Source organism: Pan paniscus, chromosome 13 (genome assembly GCF_029289425.2).
Source record: "Pan paniscus chromosome 13, NHGRI_mPanPan1-v2.0_pri, whole genome shotgun sequence".
Taxonomy (NCBI): Eukaryota; Metazoa; Chordata; class Mammalia; order Primates; family Hominidae; genus Pan; species Pan paniscus.
In genome coordinates this window covers 108,597,174-108,619,766 of record NC_073262.2, presented here as the reverse complement: position 1 = coordinate 108,619,766, position 22,593 = coordinate 108,597,174, and the positions used below count along the sequence as shown (strand labels likewise).

The 22,593-nt window shown below is 39.7% G+C and overlaps 1 protein-coding gene across 6 annotated transcripts in view; it reads left to right on the top strand.

The window, feature by feature from the left end:
* The window catches only part of INO80D (INO80 complex subunit D), a 92,306-nt gene extending 80,084 nt beyond the window's left edge, over positions 1-12,222 (top strand). For 5 of the 6 annotated variants that reach the window (XM_034954920.3, XM_063595243.1, XM_063595244.1 and 2 more), the window contains one exon: positions 424-12,222. In XM_034954920.3, coding sequence (XP_034810811.2) covers positions 424-1,589 — 1,166 coding nt within the window. In that variant the 3' untranslated portion in view covers positions 1,590-12,222. The remainder of the gene's footprint in view (positions 1-423) is intronic. The other variant, XM_034954924.3, reaches the window with a different exon arrangement.
* The last annotated feature ends 10,371 nt before the right edge of the window (positions 12,223-22,593 follow it).

The window sequence follows — 22,593 nt, the reverse complement described above, 5'->3', positions numbered from 1 at the left end:
AGGCAAGGTGGACCTGTTCTACACAGCCTTTTCTCTCAAATCCAAGTTGATATATGTTTTCTATGTTAATGATGATAATATTATTTTAGGTTAAAAACACGTATAATCACATAGTCACCATGAGTTTTAAATTTGTAATCCTTAGAATTCCTAAGAATTTAGTACTTTGATAAGATGGTTTTTGAGATGGTTTTCAGTAAATCAACTGAAGATGGTGATTCAAATTCCTAGGTAGCTGACGTTACAGACCCTGTCCTGCAGACTATTATTTCACTTTTTCCCTCCAATCAAAATCTTGGAAACTTTTCTTTTCAAGAGGGACTCTTTAAATCGAATATTGTTTAAAATAATTCAAATGTATGATTTTTGTGATGTAGAACTGGTAAAAGCTCTACTGATTGTCGATGGCTTTTGTTGACTCAGGGAAGAATGGAGACCTCCTCCCAACTACCGAAGAGGCTGAGGAGCTTGAACGGGCCTTGCAGGCTGTAACTTCTCTCGAGTGCCTGAGTACCATTGGGGTCCTTGCCCAGTCAGATGGTGTGCCAGTCCAGGAGTTGTCAGATAGAGGAATAGGGGTGTTCTCCACAGGTACTGGAGCTTCAGGAATACAATCCTTGAGCCGAGAGGTGAACACAGACCTAGGGGAGCTATTGAATGGGCGTATAGTACATGATAATTTTTCTAGCCTAGAGCTGGATGAGAACCTGCTCCGTTCTGCTACCTTGTCAAACCCACCTACACCCCTGGCAGGGCAGATCCAGGGGCAGTTCTCTGCCCCAGCCAACGTTGGCCTTACTTCTGCCACTCTGATCAGCCAGAGTGCACTTGGGGAGAGAGCCTTCCCAGGACAGTTTCATGGACTTCATGACGGCAGCCATGCCTCCCAGAGGCCACATCCTGCCCAGCTGCTGAGCAAGGCAGATGACCTAATCACCTCACGACAGCAATACAGCAGTGATCACTCACACTCCTCACCCCATGGAAGCCATTATGATAGTGAGCATGTGCCGTCTCCCTACAGTGACCATATCACCTCTCCCCACACAACATCGTACTCTGGTGATAATATGGCAGCTACCTTTTCAGCAGAGATGCCCATCATGGCGCAGCACTTGCTCCCAACCCAACTTGAGGTGCCACTTGGAGGCGTGGTAAACCCCAGAACTCACTGGGGCAATCTCCCTGTCAACCTTGGAGACCCCTCTCCATTTAGCAACCTTCTCGGCGCAGATGGACATCTTCTTTCCACTTCCCTATCCACGCCACCCACCACTTCGAACTCAGAGACCACACAGCCTGCCTTCGCCACCGTGACCCCCAGCAGCTCCAGTGTGCTTCCGGGGTTACCACAGACCAGCTTCAGTGGCATGGGGCCTTCTGCTGAACTAATGGCCTCCACCTCTCCCAAGCAGCAACTCCCTCAGTTCAGCGCAGCCTTTGGCCACCAGCTGAGTTCTCACAGTGGCATTCCTAAGGACCTGCAGCCCAGCCACAGCTCTATAGCCCCTCCTACAGGCTTCACAGTAACAGGTGCCACAGCTACAAGTACCAATAATGCATCTTCTCCCTTTCCCTCCCCTAACTGAGGGTGTCTGTGTGTTTGCAGGCAGGTGGGGAACCCAGTGTTTTCTATCTTTGTTTCCTCTTTAGCACCCCTCTCCCCTTTTCCTAAAGAAGATATAACAGATGGGGATCAGAGGGGCACCCCCCTTCCCAGTTCAATGAGTGGCCCTGCAGTGGACCTCGCTACAGTGTTCACATGTGCTCCTTAGCACTGGTGCTCATTCCCTCCTGGCAGGCCCACTCCGCCCCAGTGGTTTCCTTAGTGGTTCAGCACAGTGACTGGATAGGATTGATTTTTAGCAGCAAGTCCTAGAAGTGGAAGATACCTCAGAATACCAGTGCCCTTTACTATTTCCTAGTATTCAGATCAATGCTTTCCATTCTATTGCCAGGTTTTTACATAGGTGGTTCTAGATAGAATGATCTTATTAATTGAGTTCCTGTATAAGAGACAGCAAATGGTGTGTGGCAGGTCAAGATTCTGACCTAGCACCAACTGCTAAACACCACAGTGAGGCCAGGATTCCATTCGTAATTGTGATCATGTTTAACTAAAAGAAAAAAATGTGTCTTTTGACTGCCTGTGAGTATGCGTGTGCCCACACGTGTGTTTTTGTGCAGTGCAGGAAGCAGCTGTCCCATTAGTTTGGTTTTTTTTTGTTCTCCCCTTCCCCCTACTTAATGAGTATAAAACTCTTACTTTTCTCCTGTCCTACATCTCACAGTCCTAATAAAGTCGGTCCTTCTTTTCCTCAAGTTTCCTGAATAGGGAGGGTGGTGGACTGGTCGTGTGAGTAGCACAACCTTTTTCTGCTAAAAGTTAGCCCAAGAAGAAACAGAACATAGAAAGCTTGGATTCCCGTCAGTGAGGTAGGGATGTCCTAAAAAGCTTGCCTGGGATGACTGCAGGCTGCCGGGGTTCTGGGGCCTGATGGTCACTTTGTCTTTTCAGACATTTGTTTCTAAATCCCTCTCTCATGGAATACATTTGCAAGATGTAATTAAAGAAAATATTTTGATGTGAAAAAGCAGGATAGGTCAGATAGATTTGAAAAGATGGGATCTGTGAACTCCTTGATCCATCTTTTGCTTTTGAATTTTTCATGTTTACAGTAGTGATTCTTTGGTAAGATTTGTAAAATGTTAAGACACTTGTAGAATCAGTGTACCAGTTGTGAAGTGATGTGTAATATCTGAAGGATACACATTTTAAAGTTTCTTTCAAAGCAGAATATGGAAATTAGATATAAATTTTATTCGCCCTTTGGTCCTTTTAAAATAATTCAAGTACTTGGGTTTAAGTAAATTTGAAAATAGTTTTGGGAAATGTTTTTAAAATACCAGGATTTTAGGGGTTAAAAATCATATGGGGTAGTTTAGGAAGTTCGTGACTATGAAATGAATTTGTGAGGTTTCTTGCCTACCTTTTTTTTCCCCCCAGAGAAGGGTGGAACTAGATTTTAAAGGCATCTCTACTCTGCTTTTGCTGAGTAGTTTCACTGTCCCTTGAGATACCATTGGCTATTTATACCTGAGTCTAGTCTAATTCACATATATATATATTTTAAAAGTTAAGTAGAGAGAACATACCTATTGATGTGGTTCAATAATTCATTTGTCAGGGAATATTTGATCTTAATTCCTTTCTAATAGGTAGTGATTGGATGTATTGTCCCACTTCCTGTATGTAATCTCTTTATGCCATGCTAGTTCTAACCAGTCCCTTCTTTTGAAAGCTTTTCTTTCTCTGCTTTTTAAAGGAATGATGGTGATCAGCAGGCATTATGCAGATACCACGTGCCTGAGGTTATGGAGGGGAAATGTCACATGACTGTATGAAATCATTATATGCCCTATTTTGTATTTATTGATGTTTCTTTTTGTGGGCCAAAAATACGTTTGTAATATATTTAGTTTTTTTAAAATCATGGTAATTGATTGGAAGATTTATTTTTAATAGCTTTGCCTTTTTTGCAGAGTGCAAAATTTCTAAATTATAACTTATGTCATAAAGCAAAATTATATTTGGTATCACCATAAATTTCTATTCTGAATGGTGAGAACAGATAATTTGAATATTTCTCACCTGTGAATCTATATTAGTAAGCTTTTTTATTTTAATGTACTGTAATGAAGTGGTCACGAGTAGTTACCTCTGCTCAAAAATGTCATTTAGTTTGTTAAACTATTTTCACAACCATCATAAGCATCACTAGATAACTGTCCATTCCCAGCAGTTCAGTTTAGTCTCCATTGTGTATTTAAAGGTTGTCGCAGAGCAGCACATTGACTTCCTCATCAGCCCTTTGACAAGGAAGGGAAAGTCCTGGGTAGTCGATTTGAACTTTTTCTGTCTACTTGTCCCCTCATGTTAGCTGCTTGAAATTCTTCAGTTATGATACAAAGCTGAGTTTGCAGTAAGTTGCACATTTTATTGTTTGCAATTTTCTGTTTTATGTGCATTTAAAAGCCCTTCTCTGCTTTCTAGTAAGGAGGCATGAAATTATCAGGAATGTTGCTAGTTACAGCTTCACACCAAAAACTTTGAGTAAATACATTTTCGTTTGGATGCCCATGATGAAAGCTGAGGAAAGTGGTTGAGGAATTATCAACAACAAACTTTTCCTCTATTTTATCTAGTTCAAAACAGATATCAAAGTTTGCAATTTGCTTTGCTCTTGCTGTTTCTTATGAGTCCCTTTTTGGAAGAGAGGAGAACATCTATAAGCCCAGAGAGATCTGTGTTTTTCTTTTACTTAATAGAGCCATTCTCGTCTATTAGTAGTAACTTTGCTATTAATATGTATAGAAAGGAATGAAGTGGCTTTTACTCCAGAAATATGAAAATTAGTATCTTTTAAAATAGCACTTATGCTATCACAAGGCAATACTGGAATGAAAAACAAATCTTATATAAGGTCCTAAATAGGTAGAAACTAGCTTTTATTCTAGTGTTGAACCCAGGAGAAATAGTGGCAAAGAAGTTTCACTCTGTTTCTGCAGTTCTTTGGGACTATTTATAAAGGCCAGTTAGATTGTGTTACTGTGATTTAATTTACAAAGTTGCTGCAGTTAATGGATACATTCTGTGCTCTGAGAATCTGAATTCCATTCTAATGTGTGATATTCACTGGCTATGATCAGTAGTATCTGAAGAAAAGATGGGCTTTTTCTCCTTTACTCTCTCTACATAATTATTAATATTATTTTAATTAAAGTACTTAAGACATTGTTTTTTTCTTCTGTAAAAATGGCTTAGCAATTTGCACATCTGGGTAGGTTATGTAGCTAGTAAACAACTCAATAGTAAGTAGCAATTATACTTAACCCACCAAGTGACAGACTATGCAATGGAAAAATTTTCTAATTATCGTCACATAGCTTAGACAGCAAAGGATTATTTTCTCTGGTGACCTACCATGTGTGATATAACTGCTTTATAAATGACTTCCTGAGCAATTTCATGTTGGCAGGCAGTGTGGTGTGTCTAGTGCCCCTCTATGAGAAGACTATAATTTAATCAGAAACAAATAGTAGGCATGGGGAGCAAGTTGGAAAGTGAGGTTATTATTATTTTTCCTTAAAATTGGTGTTACTGTCTTTAGTGGCTTGAGGCTAAAGAAAGCTGATACTTTATCTTTGCCAAATAATTATTTATAAGATTTATTTTTAAATAAGCCCAATCTCTCACCTGAAAGTTAAGAATCATCATTTTCTGTGACTGACACTAAAGCTCTTCCTTATCAGAGCTTGTTCTCAATCTGTGATCACAGTCCACAGTGGCAAAGACAACTCTTTGATTAGGAAGGAAACCATGTTTGGGATGCACAGAGGTGCCCTGTCCATATGGTTTTCTTCTTACATGAAAGAATTGACCTTTCTGTTGACCTATACCATTCTGTTTTTATAAAGTGGGATTAGAATTTGAGCATATCTAGTAAATGCCGTGTGGTCAGTCCGCTGATGCTTGCCCGCCGTCTTTGCCGTGCCTTGGCATCCTAGGGGTGCTGGTGATGGTCAGTGGGCACCATCGGTCAGCAGTGCACGTGTAAGGCAATCTCCTCTCCTCCAGGTTAGTTCAGAAGGTCGCTATGGGTTGGTATTGCAAAAAGATGAGTATATGAACACTAAACTTATTAAGAGGTTTGAAATTCATTAAAAATTAGTTTTCAGTTTCTTCATCTTTCTTTTCAGACTTCTTTAAAAATACTGTTCTTAATCTGGTATATACAGAAATCTAATATTATAGTCTTCTAAATGGTCAACAGAACTCTCCAGTTTAATGAGGCAATTTAGAGGATTCCTTGAAAGAAAATTTCATCATACTGAACAGTCCTCATTTGTATCTCTTTTATTACCAGTATTTACATTGTTCCAAGGATTTTTTTCCTGACAAAAAATATATTTCTCGGGAGTGGAGAGTTTTATATATATATATATATGAAAGAACATAGATGTTTCCCCCCGCCCAATACATTAACTGAATCTTCACTGGCATTCTGTAGAAAAGTTAAAACAGTTTAATAATGTCTTAACATCTTTATACATTTTCCTATATTCTGGAGGAAACCAGAATCATGTTTAGTAGATTAAAGTAACATTTTAAATACTACCTTTCCAATAATTTGTAATAAAATACCAGTGAAGGACATGTTTGGATATCTGTTAAGCATTTTTCCCTGACTAATGAATTAGGAAAGAAAACATAAAACATAAATGAATAGTTATGTCTCTTCTAATAAACAGTGTCATTAATGCTGCAGTTGTGGGTCAAACTTAGGGAGCCTTATTTCTAAATAGCAAAAATTCTGTTTTCACTTCAGCCCTTATTTTTTTTGTTAGTTTTTCTCTGCACTGTGATACAGAGCTAATAAGAGGAAATGTGACGTTTCAGAGAGAGAGCAAGCAAATTGGGTATGACTTTTTTACCCTATGTTCCCCAATACTGGGGATGTTTGGCTACTTTGAACAGCAGTTTTTAGTGATCTAAAGTTTAGATCAATACTCGTATAAGAGAAAAATCTAACTCTCAGTGAGCTCCATAAGGCAGCACAGCTTTCCATCTTCTCTTTCGCCTTCTTGCGTCTGCCCACCACAGTCCTGAAGAATGCACACGCACATATGATCTGTACCCATCCCGCCCGAAGAGTCATAGAATCCTCTTCTTTCACTTGTTTCTTTTTTCTTCGTTTGTTTGTTTTTGTTTGTTTGTTTTTTAAGCTGGGGACCACTGAAGTAAGCTCTATATGCACCCAGAGTTCCCCTTGGAAAAATTTTCAACACGCAGTGCAGAAGGCTCCAGTGCAGCTAAATGCCACACCATTGGTTCTACCTGGGGGAATAGACTGATTTGCCCTAAAATGACTCCAACCTGCATCATTAAGGTACAGTTGGCTCCAGTGGATTAGTGCTGAAATGATGGGAAGTCTGACACTTGTTGACATTGTCTTCATCTGTTTGGAAGGGTTGAATCTGTTCCTCTCAACAGTGATAGTTCTTTTCACTGTATAGTATTGAGTATGTCTCAGGGATTCCTTGTGGAAATTAGGGCAGTTTTTAAAATAAGAAAATAGTTTTAAAAGAAACTAAAGGTGACTCATCATTGAAGAGAGCGGAAGAAAGAGGAAACATTTGGTTTTGTAGCCCACAGTGTCTTGCATAGGACTTTTTCCTTTCTCCTCCAGGCTCTCATCTCAGCTTCAGAATACAGAATCCTTTCCCATCACGCACAGCTTTAAAACTTTTATTTAAAAATTTCCTTCCCCAATGAGCTTTCAGAATACTTATTGTAGATTTTAAGAGAAAAGGTATATTAATTTATGCTATTAACATCACCTCATAAATTATAAGTTTTATACTAAAGCTGTATCGAGTGTAATGAATTATGTTGCCTATGTGTTTAATAGCTAAATATATATGAGCTTTTTTTTTTTTTTTTTTTTTGACAAAACAAACTAGTGAAGCACCTTTTTACACTGGATCTCTGCCGTGTCAAGGTGTATAGCTATCCTTTGCTACCTTGCAGATATATAAAATAAAAGGATATCCTGGGGCCTCAAAATGTAGAACACCTTTAGACCATTTATAACTGTTCCTAGAACTGTTGAGAATCATGTTCTTTAGTAAATGATCTGTGGTTTACACTTAAGATGGCTAGAAGCTTAGTTACAGGGTACATAGAAATACATAGATCAAGTAAAACTCCAACTACTGTAGCTGGAATTTGTAAACTAAGTTTGTAAGACCTCTTTTATTTCCTATGGAGTTATTCTTTAATTTACAGTTTATTCTGTAAGTTGGGAAGTAAAATAGAGAAAATAATAAATCTAGATGTTCTCAGTGTCTTATTCAGGAACTTTTTATCCCTCCTCACTAAGGAATTCCCACTGTGACTTTAAAATAGAACTAAATTACTTGTGTGCATGTATATGTCTGTATTTTTTACACACATGCAAAAATATACATTGGGGGCACGTGTGTGAGAGATATGAATGTGTGCTTATATAAAAATAGATAAAGGTAACCGAATGTATTGTAGAAACATGATTTATTTAGTTGAGGGTATTGGAGTTACTTTCTCATTGTCTCTGTTGTATAAATACACCAAATTAATCATTATGTTATCTTATGTTAAAAGGCTAGCTCTGATATCATGTGCATTTTATGTTAACCTTTGGATTAACTTATATTATGCTATGTTCATAAAATGACATGAGAAACAGGAGGTTCTAAGATCAGCCTCTCACTTTCGAGCATAAAAATAAGAGAGAGAGACAGACAGCCCCAGACATGAGCTGTGTTTATCTATTGTGGTGATGGGACCAGAGATCTATTGAATCTTTTTTATGTTAATTATAGATTTCTTTATATTCGAGTAAGAAAATATTGTTGATCATCGTTTCTTGGTGAAGTTAAGAAAAAGTATAGGCCTTTCATAAAGAATTTTTGGAAGGGGCTGCTTTGTTTAAGGAGTTGGTGGGATCATTTCACCGTGCATATTTCAAAGCTGGGGTGATTTCATTTATTTCCAAAATTTTTCAAAAAACTTTTACTCAGTTCTGCTGTTATTTATTAACTTAAGAGTGCTCCCATCCCCATATTTTAGCTATAGGAAAATTGTGCTACCCCTGATTCATATGGAATTAAAAAAAATACATCCCTTTATTTTGAGTTTTAAGTTGTTATTTTGCTATACATTTATTACTGGAGTATCTGGTGGTCTGAAATAGTCAAAAGTAGAGTTGGTATTAAATGTTCCAATGACATTTATTTTTAATACTTAAAAAATCATGTACTTTGAAATATGTCAAAGCAACTTCTGATAATATACCTGAATTTGTAGTTGTCTCTTGAGCATCATTTACTTCATCTTAGATATAGTGAAGATCTAGGAAAGCTCTATATGCTGTTCTTTTCTACAGTTGTAGTTTTGCAGCATCTCCTGGTTTCATTCACTCTTGTTTTGGGATTTTTTTAAAAATCTGCATATTTCTTGTACATATGCATGCAAATGAAAGAAGGGAGTTTGTACTGGTGCCATTTCTCCCTTCAGTTGCTGGTTAATGGGATTTGCTAGAAAAAATTCTCCCGGTTGAAGGGTGAAAACAGACCCTTATGTGTATATCTGTACAGAGATGTGTATATGGGATGTGGTGGCACTTTGCTGAATGTGAACTTGCCTTGTCAATGGAAAGATTGAAAAGTATTATGTTTATTTATACATTTGTATAAATCTATATATACACGTATGTATATGTGTGTGTATAGATAAAGCTATATACATATATTTCCCTTAAAAATGTGTGTGTATAATAGGTAAACAGCCTTTGTTAAGCAAGATTAATGTCTATGGAAAGTTCTGGATTATTCTGTAAGCCAGAGGAGGTGACAGTCTAGAGTACATCATCAGAACATACTAAAATGGAAGTCCTTTGGATTATAGTTTTGTTTATGGATATTACACAATGAATGCTTGTCTGAACAGTTCTTACTTGCCAGTTCCACTATTCTTCATCTTCACCACCTTCTACTGGTCAGTCTTTCATCACTTTAAAAAAAAAAAATCACACATCATTGTGGTTTTTTTCCCCCTTAACTCTGTCTCTTCTAGCCAGAAGCATCTGGCTTAAGCATATTTCATCAACTTCTCTGTTATTTCTTTTAAAGATCTTTATCTCTGAAATTTTCCCAGAAGATACAAGTTTTGGTAATATTATCAATAGGAATTTTGAGACTTGGGCATTCATCTTTGTCTCAAAAACAAACAGAAAGCCAACCTTCAAATAAAACAAATTTGAAAGTTTTAGCTCAATAATTTGGAGACATTTTACTTAAATTACAAAAGAACATAATTATGATTTTATGATTGATATTAGTGTTAGGTTTATTTCCACACTTACTGTCATTAATTTGTCATTTACATATTTTTATTTGCTTTGTAGTTTAATCATAACTTCACCATTTACATTTTAATGGAAAGCATACAAGGTCACATGTTAGCCTCTTGAATTCTGTAACTAACTCATTTTTCTCATGAAACTGCTTTGATGAATTCCTGTGTGATGAATTCTGCTATATTTCCTTTTGACTTTTCTCAGTTTGTGACATTCTGTATTAACTTTGCTGCAGCTCTCTAGAAAACTTGCATCCCTATATATTGTGCCTTTAAAGCTCTTATGCACACACAGACAAAAGTGTATATATACATGTCAGAGCATGTGTACATATGCTTTCGTATGTACTCACACAGTATGTCTCTAGTATATATTGTGGGAGTAGATATATAGATATTCAAAGGCAATGAAATATTGCTCTCTAGATATATATGTATATAAATAGTGTTGATATAACTGTATATACACATGTATATGTATGAGTTTTAAATGGCAATCTTTTACATTTAGCAAAATGCTGCCCCTACTGGAATATTGTCACTGCAGTGGCAGTTGTATGTAATGATTTAAAATACATTATCAAAAGTTATTTAAAGAACATTTAAAGTCTCATCTAAAGACATCCACACACTATTTATTTATCTTCCTTTTCCTTTTATTGTTGTGTTTTTCTTAACTGAAAGGGAGACTGTCATTTTAAAAATGCCATCTGTCCCATGAGAGTAAGAAAGAGCTGGAGATTCACTTGAGGAGCTTTGTGCATTTTTCCTCTCTCTGAAGTGGAGATGTTCCACAGACCAGACTGTTTATTTCACTTATAAAGCAATCCTAATATTTCCGTTAGTGTATGTCAGCCACCATCTCCTAGATCAACTTAATTCACCAATTTGCCTCCTCCTTTCATTAATAAATAATGATTATTGAGATCATTTTGCCTGGGGGAAGTTAACTACTCCCATGCTGCAGGGAAATATATCACCTAATTGTTACTTTGCCTTGTTCAAAATTCAAATTTGAAAGAAGGCAGCTCTCTCATGAAGCTGTCTTAAGCACATTTTAGTTAAGGGCCATCCCAAACTCTTTTTTTTTTTTTTTTTTTTTTTTTTTTTGCGAGTTCCAAGTTGCATGTGCTTGAAATAGATTTAATTCTTATTCCCCACAGTTTAGGTATTTTTCATTAGTACATCAATTTGACACACTGAATGCAAGACTATTAAGGAAGAACGATTAAATATTATTTTATTTTGTGAAGAGTTGGCAGCAGATTACATCTCAAGAACTTGCAGAGAGAGGAAGGTAGATGGACAATCCTAAATTGTAAGATGTTACAAAAAACAGTGAAGTAAGAGTACTCCTGAAGACTAAAATAGAGAGGCTGGGGTTTGAGCCATTTTACTGAGTAGCTTAGCTGGAACCTGATATCAGAAGTAGCCTTTAACAAAAAGCCTCTTGGCAATTGTATGGTACTAACAACTAGAGTACTGAAGTGTAAGTTGAAACCAAGTTGCAGTGGGAAATCAAAGGTGAGGTAGCTTATTTGAAACCAGCAAATGAGACAGGTTGGACAGTTTTAAAATCTCTTCTAACAAAGAAACTGCACGGTAGCAAGGACTAGCGGTTCTCAAAGCCCTTCTTTTTCAGTGTTCTCATTCACCTTGGCACCCAAGTATGTTTAACAGGCCATGCATTAAAAATAAATACAAAAATATAAAAGCCGCTTAAAGGGAACTTACAAACTGACAATCTCTCCTCTGTATTTGTGTTCATAGTGGCTGCGAGTTTAATTATATGCACAAAAGTTAGGAGCCACTTGTTTCTGCACAGACTGTAGGAGCAAGATGAGGAGATGGGCAGGTTTTGGTAAGAGCCCCCAGTTCTGGTGGACAGGCATACTTGTGGCATTGGGTGCGGCATTGCTGGGAGGACCACGTCTTGGGAGGCGATTGACTTTTGGTTTGTAATTTCCCTTTAAACAAGAAGAGATGGCTCACATTTTCCATATATATCTCAATGAATGTACTGTATTACTGTTTTAAAAATTTGATGAAATAATAATGAATTGGTCTCCTTTTGTTATCTGGTCCTTGTTTAATTTGTTTAAGGGTTTTTGTATACAAAAGTTTACATTTTTATGTATATTTTTCTTGTGTAAAAACTGATGTAATATGTGTATGAAACACTGTATGTATTATCTGTATATAGTGTGACAAAATCATTTTTCTTTCTTTCTTTTGGATGTATTAATAAATCTTGCTGTGAAGTAGCCTTGTTTTTAGTTTAATTTTCTATACTGGGATATTGATGGAAGCTGCTAATCCAGGGTAAGTATTTTTCTACCTTTATTTGAATACAGTATTTTTTAATATCTTGTGTTTCACCAATAACTCTAGGCAGATATATTCATGATTTTTATGGTTGAACTAACAATAATTAATATTTGTAATAGCTGTGGATCAATCAAATTCTATCCAAAGTGATTTTTGATATGGTAACCAGCCTTTGTTCAACTAGAATTTGCATTTGAAATTGTTATATGCTATAATGGAAGTCTTACAAGCCAATTTCTGTTTCTTTAAATCAGAAGCCTCTTCTGTCTTCATTTTCATAGTTTCACAAATATAAGAACAACTTCATGTTTTATAGCCAAAATTAAAAAAACAATACAAAACTCGAAGAAACTTTTTTTTTTTTTTTTGAAACAGCATCTTGTTCTGTTTCTCAGGCTGGAGTGCAGTGGTACAATCACGGCTCACTGCAGCCTCAACCTCCCTGGCTTGAGCAATCCTCCCACCTCAGCCTCCTAAGTAGCTGGGACCACAGGCATGTGCCACCCCGCCTGGATATATATATTTTTTAATTATTTGTTTTTTAGAGATAGGGTCTTGCCATGTTGCCCAGGCTGGTCTTGAACTCCTGGGCTCAAGCGATCCTCCTGCCTCAGCCTCCCAAAGTGTAGGTATTATAGGCATAAGCCACCATGCCCAGCCCTTAATTTTCTATTTTTTTGTAGAGATGGGGGTCTCACCATGTTGCCCAGACTGGTCTTGAACTCTTGGGCTCAAGCAATCCTCCCACTTTGGCCTCCCAAAGTGCTGGGACACTTTTGTTCTTTAAGGCATTGATATACTTTGAATATTTTCACCCAAATCTCAAGTTGAAATGTAATCCACAGTGTTGGAGGTGAGACCTGGTGGGAAGTGTTTGGGTCATGGGGGCAGATTCCTCATGTCTTGGTGCTGTCCTACCGATAGTTGAGTTCTCATGAGATCTGACTGTTTAAGAGTGTGTGGCACACCCAACCATCCCCCCCCACCCCACCATCCACCCCTCTCTTTTGCTCTTGCTCCTGCCATGTGATGTGCCTGCTCCCCCTTTACCTTCCATCTTCTGGTCTTACTCTCTTGCCCAGGCTGGAGTGCAGTAGCCACCATCCTGGCTTACTGCAGCCTTGATCTCTTGGGCTCAAGCGATCCTCCCATCTCAGCCTCCTGAGTAGCTGGGACTACAGGCGCATGCCACCATACCTGACTAATTTTGTTTGTTTTTTGTAGAGACGGAGTCTCCCTGTGTTGCCCAGGTTGGTCTTGAACTCCTGGGCTCAAGCAATCCTCCTGCCTCTGCTTCCCAAAGTGCTGGGATTATAGGCGTGAGCTGCCACCCCTAGCTTCAGGTATTTCTTTATAGCAGTGCAAGAACAGCCTAATGCAGATACTAACAACTATTTACTTGGAATTGTTTTTCAACTTTCTAATGCTATCTTTTGTTGCTGAGGGAAGCTCTAGTGTAAATGGTTTTGTTGTACACATAGAGGCAAAAATTCACATACAAAAATTAGTAACCTTTTTTTTTTTTTTTGGAGACAGAGTCTCGTTCTGTAGCCCAGGATGGAGTGCAATAGTGTGATCACTGCTCACTGCAACCTTCACCTCCCAGGCTCAAGCTATTCTTATGATCACATGTTCTTTAGAGAGTTTCGCTTAAAAAAAAATTTTTTTTTGGAGACAGGATCTCGCTCTGTCACTAGGTGAGTGCAGTGGTGCCATCTTGGCTCACTTCAGCCTCAACCTCCCAGGCTCAGGTGATCCTCCCATCTCAGCCTCCCAAGTAGCTGGGACCATAGGTGTGTGCCACCATCCCCAGCTAGCTTTTGTATTTTTTTTGTAGAGACAGAGTTTCACCATGTTGCCCAGGCTGGTCTCAAACAACTAGGTTCAAGTGATCTGCCTGCCTTGGGCTCCCAAATTTCTGGGATCATGAGCCACCATGCCCAGCCAATTTTTTTTTTTTTTTTTTTGTGGAGCAGTTGAACTTGTTTTCCTTGGTCTCTAACCCAGGCATGTTTAAGGTACATTCTAAAATTGTCCTTTGTTTCTCTAAAAGAAGTTAACATTTTGAGGCTAGAAGCAGATGGCCACAGTACTAGTAAAATGGCCACAATAACAGAACTTTTTCCATTTCTCTGCATTGGAGATTGACAAGGTATGGAGGATAATGCTTGAAAAGGATCGTTCTGTTTCTTCGGTTATATGGTAGCTGATTTTAAGCTCTTCTGTTATTTTCTACTTAAGGTTGCTTCCTTTCTAAGTCTCTGCACAAACTTTTGAGATTGTGCTGGCTAAGTTCTTGACTAAGAAAAAAATAGTAGCCTTAGGAGACAAGCCTGTTAGTGTAATATTTGAGTTGAGGCAACATCTTTAAAGCGGTAGTGCTGAGATCCTGTGGATTGTGAGTGGAAGCAAAAATTGGAGTTTAGAAGATAATATATTTTTATTAATTCCCCTTTAGTATACCTCCACCTATTTGTTCTTTCTTCTGCCTCATTAAGATGTAACGATAATTTTTTTTTTTTTGAGACAGAGTCTTGCTCTGTCACCCAGGCTAGAGTGCAGTGCAGTTGGTATGATCTCGGCTCACTGTAACCTCTGCATCCTGGGTTCAAGCAATTCTCCTGCCTTAGTCTCCCGAGTAGCTGGGACTACAGGCATGCGCCACCATGCCCAGCTAATTTTTTTGTATTTTTAGTAGAGATGGGGTTTTGCCATGTTGGCCAGGCTGGTCTCAAACTCATGACCTCAGGTGATCTGCCCGTGGCCTCCCAAAGTGCTGGGAATACAGGCGTGAGCCACTGTGCCCGGCCTAACAATAGTTCTTTAAAAAGCCTGTATTGGCTGGGCATGGTGGCTCACACCTGTAATCCTAGCACATTTGGGAGGCTGAGGCAGGAGAATTGCTTAAGCACAGGAGTTCAAGACCATCCTGGGCAACAAAGTGAAACCTGTTTCTCTTTTTTTTTTAACCCTGTATTGTTTAAAAACCTTATTTGCATTAATTTGTACCTTCCAGCAATATGTGGGTCTAAACATTAAGGTGATTTTCTTAGCCTGTTTTGTGCTGCTATCACAATACCAGAGACTGAGTAATTTATAAAGAACCAAAATTTATTTCTGACAGTTACAGAGGCTGGGAAGACAAGATCAAGGCACCAGCATCTGGTGAGGGCTGCTCCTGAGACACTGTGTCCTCCATAGAACGGTAATACTGTGTTCTCACCTGGCAGAGGACAGAAGGGCAAAGAGGGACAAACTTCCTCATCAAACTGTTTTACAGTGGCATTAATCCATTGATCAGGGCACAGCCCTCATGACCTAAACATCTCCTAAAATGCCCCACCTCTCAACACTTGCACTGGGGATTATGTTTCCAGCACATGAATTTGAGACACATCAGACCATATCAGTGATGTTATTTTGTTCCTTTCACAGAAATGTCTTCTTGGAAAAGTCCTCTTTAACATGTTGTGACTGTAGTCAGTTATTTTTCCGACTTCAAATCCCTGTGATGGAAAGATGATGCTCATCACTTAGCACCCTGAAATTTCAGTCAGCCTCATGGTAGTATGCTATTGCTGTTTCTCCCATCTTTCCAGTTTTCTGTCTTTCTGACCTTGCATTCATTTTTATACACTTAGTTATATTTTTGGGCAGTTTGTGTTAGGGACAGTGAGACACATGAGAATGAATCACAACTGGATTCTACACCCAAAGGATTTTGCCACCTAGTAGGAGAGTGTTGCATAACCATCTGTGCAAACAAGAAAGACACTGTCAACTGCCTAGTAGAATGATAAAATGCTGTGTAAGCTCAAGTCAGGGAGACATAATTTGCAACCAAAGGATAGAGCAAATTTTCTAGAGGAGAGCGATTTCGAACTCCTGATGTCAAGTGATCCACCCACCTCAGCCTCCGAAGTGCTGGGATTACAGGCGAGAGCCACTGTGCCCCTCCCTGAGTAGAGTGATCTGAACAGAGCATCCACAGATGGGCGGTGTTTGGACATTCAGAAATGGAGAAGGTGTTCCAGGAGAAGCGAGCAGCATGAGCAGTTGGGATACCTCGTAGTTTGTGTAAGGACACTGAGCAGTTCAGCTTGTCTGGAGTCTAACGTGAGGGAGAGGGGTGAGGAGCAGAGAAGCTAATGGGTGACTGAGCATAAGGAATGTGGAAGGCTGGAATGGGAGTGATGATCAGCGGGGACTCAGGAAATCTTTCCTCACGATCGAGGTAAGATTGCAGTGAGATGATTTGGGAGGGGGCTACTGCAGTAGTCAGGCTAGATAATGAAGTCGCACCTACTTGTGGAAGTAAAAATGGAAGGAAAGGGGAGATCAAAACAACTTGGAAACAGAGTGATAAGATGTGAGCGGCAGGGGAAAGGAGAGAGCCAAAGATGTTTCACCCCTGGGTTTCTGGAAGAGTGGTGGTGCCAGTGACGGAAGTGGGCAGCATGGCTGCGAACACTCTACAGTTTGGAGAGGGCCAGTGTGTTCTGAGTACACATAGTTTGAGCTGGGATCAGGGGCCAGGGGGAGATGGCCAGCTCCCCTTCCGCTAGCACTCAGAAGAGAGGCCCAAGCCGGAGGTACAGATGGGGAGGCTGTGGGCATAGAACTGAATGTTGAAGCCAGCTGTAAACGATCAAGGAAGAAAGCTAAGAACATATTTGGGGGAACAGCTGTTATCTATTTGTTTATTATTTTATTTTATTTTATTTTATTTTATTTTATTTTATTTTATTTACAGGCCCAAAAAGAGACCTTAAATCATGTTTCCAGAGTCTCCCAGCTAGCAAATTATGGAGCTGGTATTCCAGTGCTATCGGGCTAGCTCTCCTCCCTGACACTCTCTGAAGGGGAAAGTCAGCCCTTCCCCAACCCTGGCGTTGTGAGGGCCTGAGCATGTGCACTTGCCTCCCCCTCACGCTCATTGTAATGACTTGTTTGTGTCCCCTTCTGGAAGGTATGCTCCCGTATCTACTTCCTTAATTCCAAAAAGCTCAGTCCCTAGCACGGCCTGCTTCCCAGTGTCAGCACATAGTAAATATTACTGAATGAAGTTAGCACTCCAAAGAGACTGAGGGGGTCTAGTGAGAAGCAGTATAGCAGTTGGTTAAGGCTGTGGCTTTGGGAGCCAGACTTCCTAGGTTCTAATCTTGACTCCAAGCTGTGTGATCTTAGGCAGGTCATTTATCCTCTCTCTTCTTCAGTTTCCTCATCTGTAAAATGCATTTTTGCATTGAGAGGATTGCAGAACAGAACCTATGTAAAGCACTTAGAATAGTCCTTGGCATATACTAAGTACTTAGTAAATTTTAGTTAGGCTTCTTTTGTAACTAGAGGGAAAGACTGAAGATAAACAACATAGGCTATTTCCAGAAGGAAGTGTCCTGGGGAAATGAACAAGAGAACAGAGGTTAGCTGCAAATGAGGAAGATGGAGATAGGCTGAGAGCTTGGGAAGAAATTTCTGATCATAAGGAATGTCTGCTGCTGATTTTTTAAATACAAGAGGATATAGGTAACCAGCAAATGTGGTTACTCTTACCCAACCAAGTTTCCAAATATTCGAGGATGCATTCAGTTATGGGAATCCTGTTAGTTGAAAATATAAGGCCGGGCATGGTGGCTCATGCCTGTAATCCCAGCTCTTTGGGAGGCTGAGGTGGGCAGATCACGAGGTCAGGTGATCGAGACCATCCTAGCTAACACGGTGAAACCCTGTCTCTACTAAAAATGCAAAAATTAGCCAGACGTGGTGGTGCACACCTGTAATCCCAGCTACTCAGGAGGCTGAGGCAGGAGAATCACTTGAACCCGGGAGGTGGAGGTTGCAGTGAGTCGAGATTGTGCCACTGCACTCCAGCTTGGGCAAGAGCAAAACTCCGTCTCAAAAAAGAAAAGAAAAGAAAAGAAAAGAAAAGAAAAATATAAATTTGCCTTTGCTTTGGAACTTCAAAAAATTCTCCTACATTTTATCTTACATACTACAAAGCATCATTTAATGGAAGAAAATATATCATGGTATCCTGACTTAAAGAAGATACTTTGGGATAGAAACTACTTAAGAAAATAAAATATAGGCCAGGCGCAGTGGCTCACGCCTGTAATCCCAGCACTTTGGGAGGCCAAGGTGGGTGGATCACCTCAGGTCAGGAGTTCGAGACCACTCTAACCAACATGGTGAAACCCCATCCCTACTACATCCAAAAAATTAGCCAGGTGTGGTGGCGCATGCCTGTAAATCCCAGCTACTTAGGAGGCAGAGGCAGGAGAATCGCTTGAACCCAGGAGGCAGAGGTTGGAGTGAGCCGAGATTGTGCCATTCCACTCCAGCCTGGGCAATTCTGTCTCAAGAAAAAAAGAAAGAAAAGAAAATATAGAGCTGGGTGCAGTGGTGCACACCTGTATTCGCAGCTACTCAGAGGCAGAAGCAGAAGGACCCTTTGAGCCCAGGAGTTTGAGGCCAACATGGGAAACATAGCAAGACCCCATGTCTAAAAGAAAAGAAAATATGACTATAAGTATAAAGAATTAGTAGACTCTGGTCCTTTATCAGAAGATGTGCATGTCCCACTGTAGATGCAGCTACTGGGGAGGCTGAGGCAAGAGAATCGCTTGAACCTGGGAGACAGAGGTTGCAGTGAGCCGAGATCACGCCACTGCACTCCAGCCTGGGCGACAGAGTGAGACTGTGTCTCAAAAATAAATAAAAAATGATAAAAAATATAAACTATTTTTCAACATAAGCTCCATCAAATTCAAGATACTTTTGCTAAACTAAAAAGTAGAGGATGGGCGCAGAGGCTCACACCTGTAATCCCAGCACTTCTGGAGGCTGAGGCAGGTGGATCACTTGAGGTCAGGAGTTTGAGACCAGCCTGGCCAACATGGTGAAACCCCATCTCTACTAAAATTACAAAAATTAGCTGGGCGTGGTGGCGGGCGCCGTAATTCCAGCTACTCTGGAGGCTGAGGCATGAGAATCGCTTGAACCCAGGAGGCGGAAGCTGTACTGAGCCGACATCGCGCCACTGCACTCCAGCCTGGATGACGGAGTGAGACTCTATCTCAAAAAACACTAAATAAATAAAAAGTAGAAATCTAAGAAGCTAGACCATATGTCACCTCCACAGTACATAGAGGCCAAATATAGTGTCCCACAATGCTTATTACTCTCAGTACCAATGTCTATTCTTGAAGACTAAAATCTTCCCTCCCCTTATTCTTTTAATTGCAGTCCTTTCTTTGTACTGGTCAACATTATACCTGCTCTTTCCACTGACTGTCATTCCTTAACCCATTGCAGTTTAGCTTTCACCTTGTTATTTTCCTGCAACTATTCTTTCTGAGGCCATCCATGCTCTTTGATGTCATTCTATTTAGCCTCTCTTGAACCAGTCAAGACTGATAACATTGCATTGTTTCTTTTCTCCACTTTATTCCCATATTATGCTTTTTCTGGGCTCTTTGTCAGTTCCTATTCCTCATCATCACTCCTCAGCCTTCTCTTTTGTTCTTACTCTGTACATGAGCTCCCAGTTTAGGATCCCTCTATGCCCTGGCTTAAACATTGACCTCCCTGGAGATTAACTTGAAAACTGTACCTACTGCTCTGATTACTCTCAAACTTTGGCCTCACATCTCCTGCTGCTTCCTGAGGACTCCCACCTTGATATCCAGCCATCATTCTAAATTTAGCTTGTCTAAATCCAAAGTTAACATCTTTTCCTTTTTGACCAGCTCTCACTGTGAACTTTTGCCTTTATTCACTTGCTCTTTTAATTATTCATTCTTTGAACAAATATGAAGACTCCCAACTCACACCAGTATCCGTAGTCATCTTGATTTCTCCCAGTGTTGCAGGTTTTCCTCACTTGCTGACAAAACTCATGCAATCATTTCCTAACAGATAACCCTCCGGAGGTTGCAGTGAGCCGAGATCACACCACTGCACTCCAGCCTGGGAGACAGAGCAAGACCTTGTCTCAAAGAAAATAAAAATAATAAAAATAAAAATCCTTATTGCTGGAGATAATGGCTCAATGCATATAGCAGAACCTGGATAAATTGTTGCCCATTATGATGCTAGAAGACGCCAAATAATATATTTGATTTTTTTTTGAGTGAGGGAGAATAAGGAACCTTCAAATATATCTTGGTATTCAAAATTGGCAATTTTTTCTATAACTCCAATTTGTCACAGAATATGTTAGATTGTCAGCATTTCATTAATCTGTGTTCTGTCTCCCCTAAAAATTGTGTGCAGAAAAAAGTATGCACAGAATATTAATCATTAAGAACATGCATCTAGCGCCTTTTTTGTTTTATTTAATTTTTATATACAGATAGAATAGCAGTGCCAAAATTGTATTTGAATTTTGGTATCAAAAGTATAATGTGATGTTCTGTTTGTGGATATTACCTACATTTCCCTCTGAAAATGATAAGCTTGAAGCTCTATTTACTTGCATTATTATCACTTGTTTCTCTTATCATACTCCTGTTTAATTAACAGGCTACTTGACAAAATAAATGTATTCCTGAAAAGTTGGCAGTAAATCTGATTTATATTAATTAGTCATATTTTCTTATTGACACAAATTACCAAATTAGAGATGCTTTTTTTGGAAAGTGTTTTGGTTGTAAGACTAAATTAAAACCTTGCTTTAAAATGCAATGGAATAATGAAGTATTAAAATCACATCTTCTTAAGTATCTGGATAAAACAATGCTTTAAAAAATAAATTACTAAGATTGTAGCAATTCTTGATGCCATTGAACTAGTCTGGTAAAAAAAAAAAGTGTTTTTTTAAAGGCATAATTTCAGCTTCAGAATAGTAGCATTCTCAGTAGAAGTTTCAGTTTTGCTTTGGAACAATTTCTAACTGGTGCAGTTTTGTTTTGGTAAAAGCGAAAACTTGCGTCGCAATTTAGAAGTGAGTAGTCCACTAGAAGCAGCCTTGGACCATGAGGAAATGGTTGAGCTCAAGCTGTTTCTCCAAAGTAGAAGTGTAACCTTGGAAAATCATCTCACCTTTCTGGACCTTCGGTTCCTCATCTGTAAACTAAGAGAATTAGGCCAGATTAGTACTTTCTTTTTTCTTTCTTTCTTTCTTTTTTTTTGAGACAGAGTGTCCGTCCCTGTGTTGCCCAGGCTGGAGTGCAGTGGTAGGATCTCGGCTCACTACAACCTCCGCCTCCCGGGTTCAAGCGATTCTCCTGCCTCAGCCTCCTGAGTAGCTGGGATTACAGGCACGCATCGCCAGGCCCGGCTAATTTTTTTGTATTTTTAGTAGAGACGGAGTTTTGCCATGTTGGCCAGGCTGGTCTCGAACTCCTGACCTCAAGTGATCCACCCACCTCGGCCTTCCAAAGTGCTGGGATCATAGGCGTTAGCCACTGTGCCCGGCCCATGTGGTTTTTTTGCTGTTAAAGGAAATGATATATACAGTGGTCTATTTCCAAGACAAAGTGCCTTGAATCAGCTTAGGTCAGCAAACTACAGAAGAAACAGGATATACTAGGCCTCTGCTTGGATAGCCAACACCTGCTTGTCGGCCTCCCCCCTCCCCCTCCAACCCCCTTAGTTGCCTTTACCCGAACCAAAGTTTAGTCTAAGATGAAAGTTTACTAGTCTGCAAGATAGCTCGCTTTGTCTATTCTTATCAGCCTGCCCAGCTACTTAGGTCCTAAGTCAAATACCCGAAGAGCCCCTGAGCTAACTAGGATTGCAATGCATTGTGGGCTGCAAAAAAAAAAAAATGCAGCAAGACAACCCTAAAGAAACCATCTAAATCCCCTACCCAACAATCATAGGTGATGTCTGGGAAGATTGTGACCCCATCGTCCTCAGCCTATGAGGAACTGGGGAAGGGACCTGCGCACTAGGGGACAAATTGCTTGTTGAAACTGTGCTGGGTGTTCCCACTCATCAGACACCCAATCTTGCAAGACCATCATTAAAAGTCTCACTTTCACGGTTCTCCCGGTCTCTGAGTCCATTCTTTGGGTGTGGACAGGTGAGTTTTTTTCTCACAATGTCAAGTAGCATTTCCAGATCCCTGTGTTAGGAACGGTCTAAAGTGTCCTGTTATGCTGTGTCCAATGGGCTTTCACTAGCCCTTTGCCCATGGTAGATTCCCGTCTTAATGAACCAATACTGCCCATGTGACCTCTTTCCCTTGTAGGGACTCAGCTTGCTAATCAGAGCCCTTTTGACTATTTTTACGGACGTCTGCATGTCACTCTTCCCTCTCTTTCATAATCTTTCCCAAGAGACTCTTTAATTCCACCATGGCC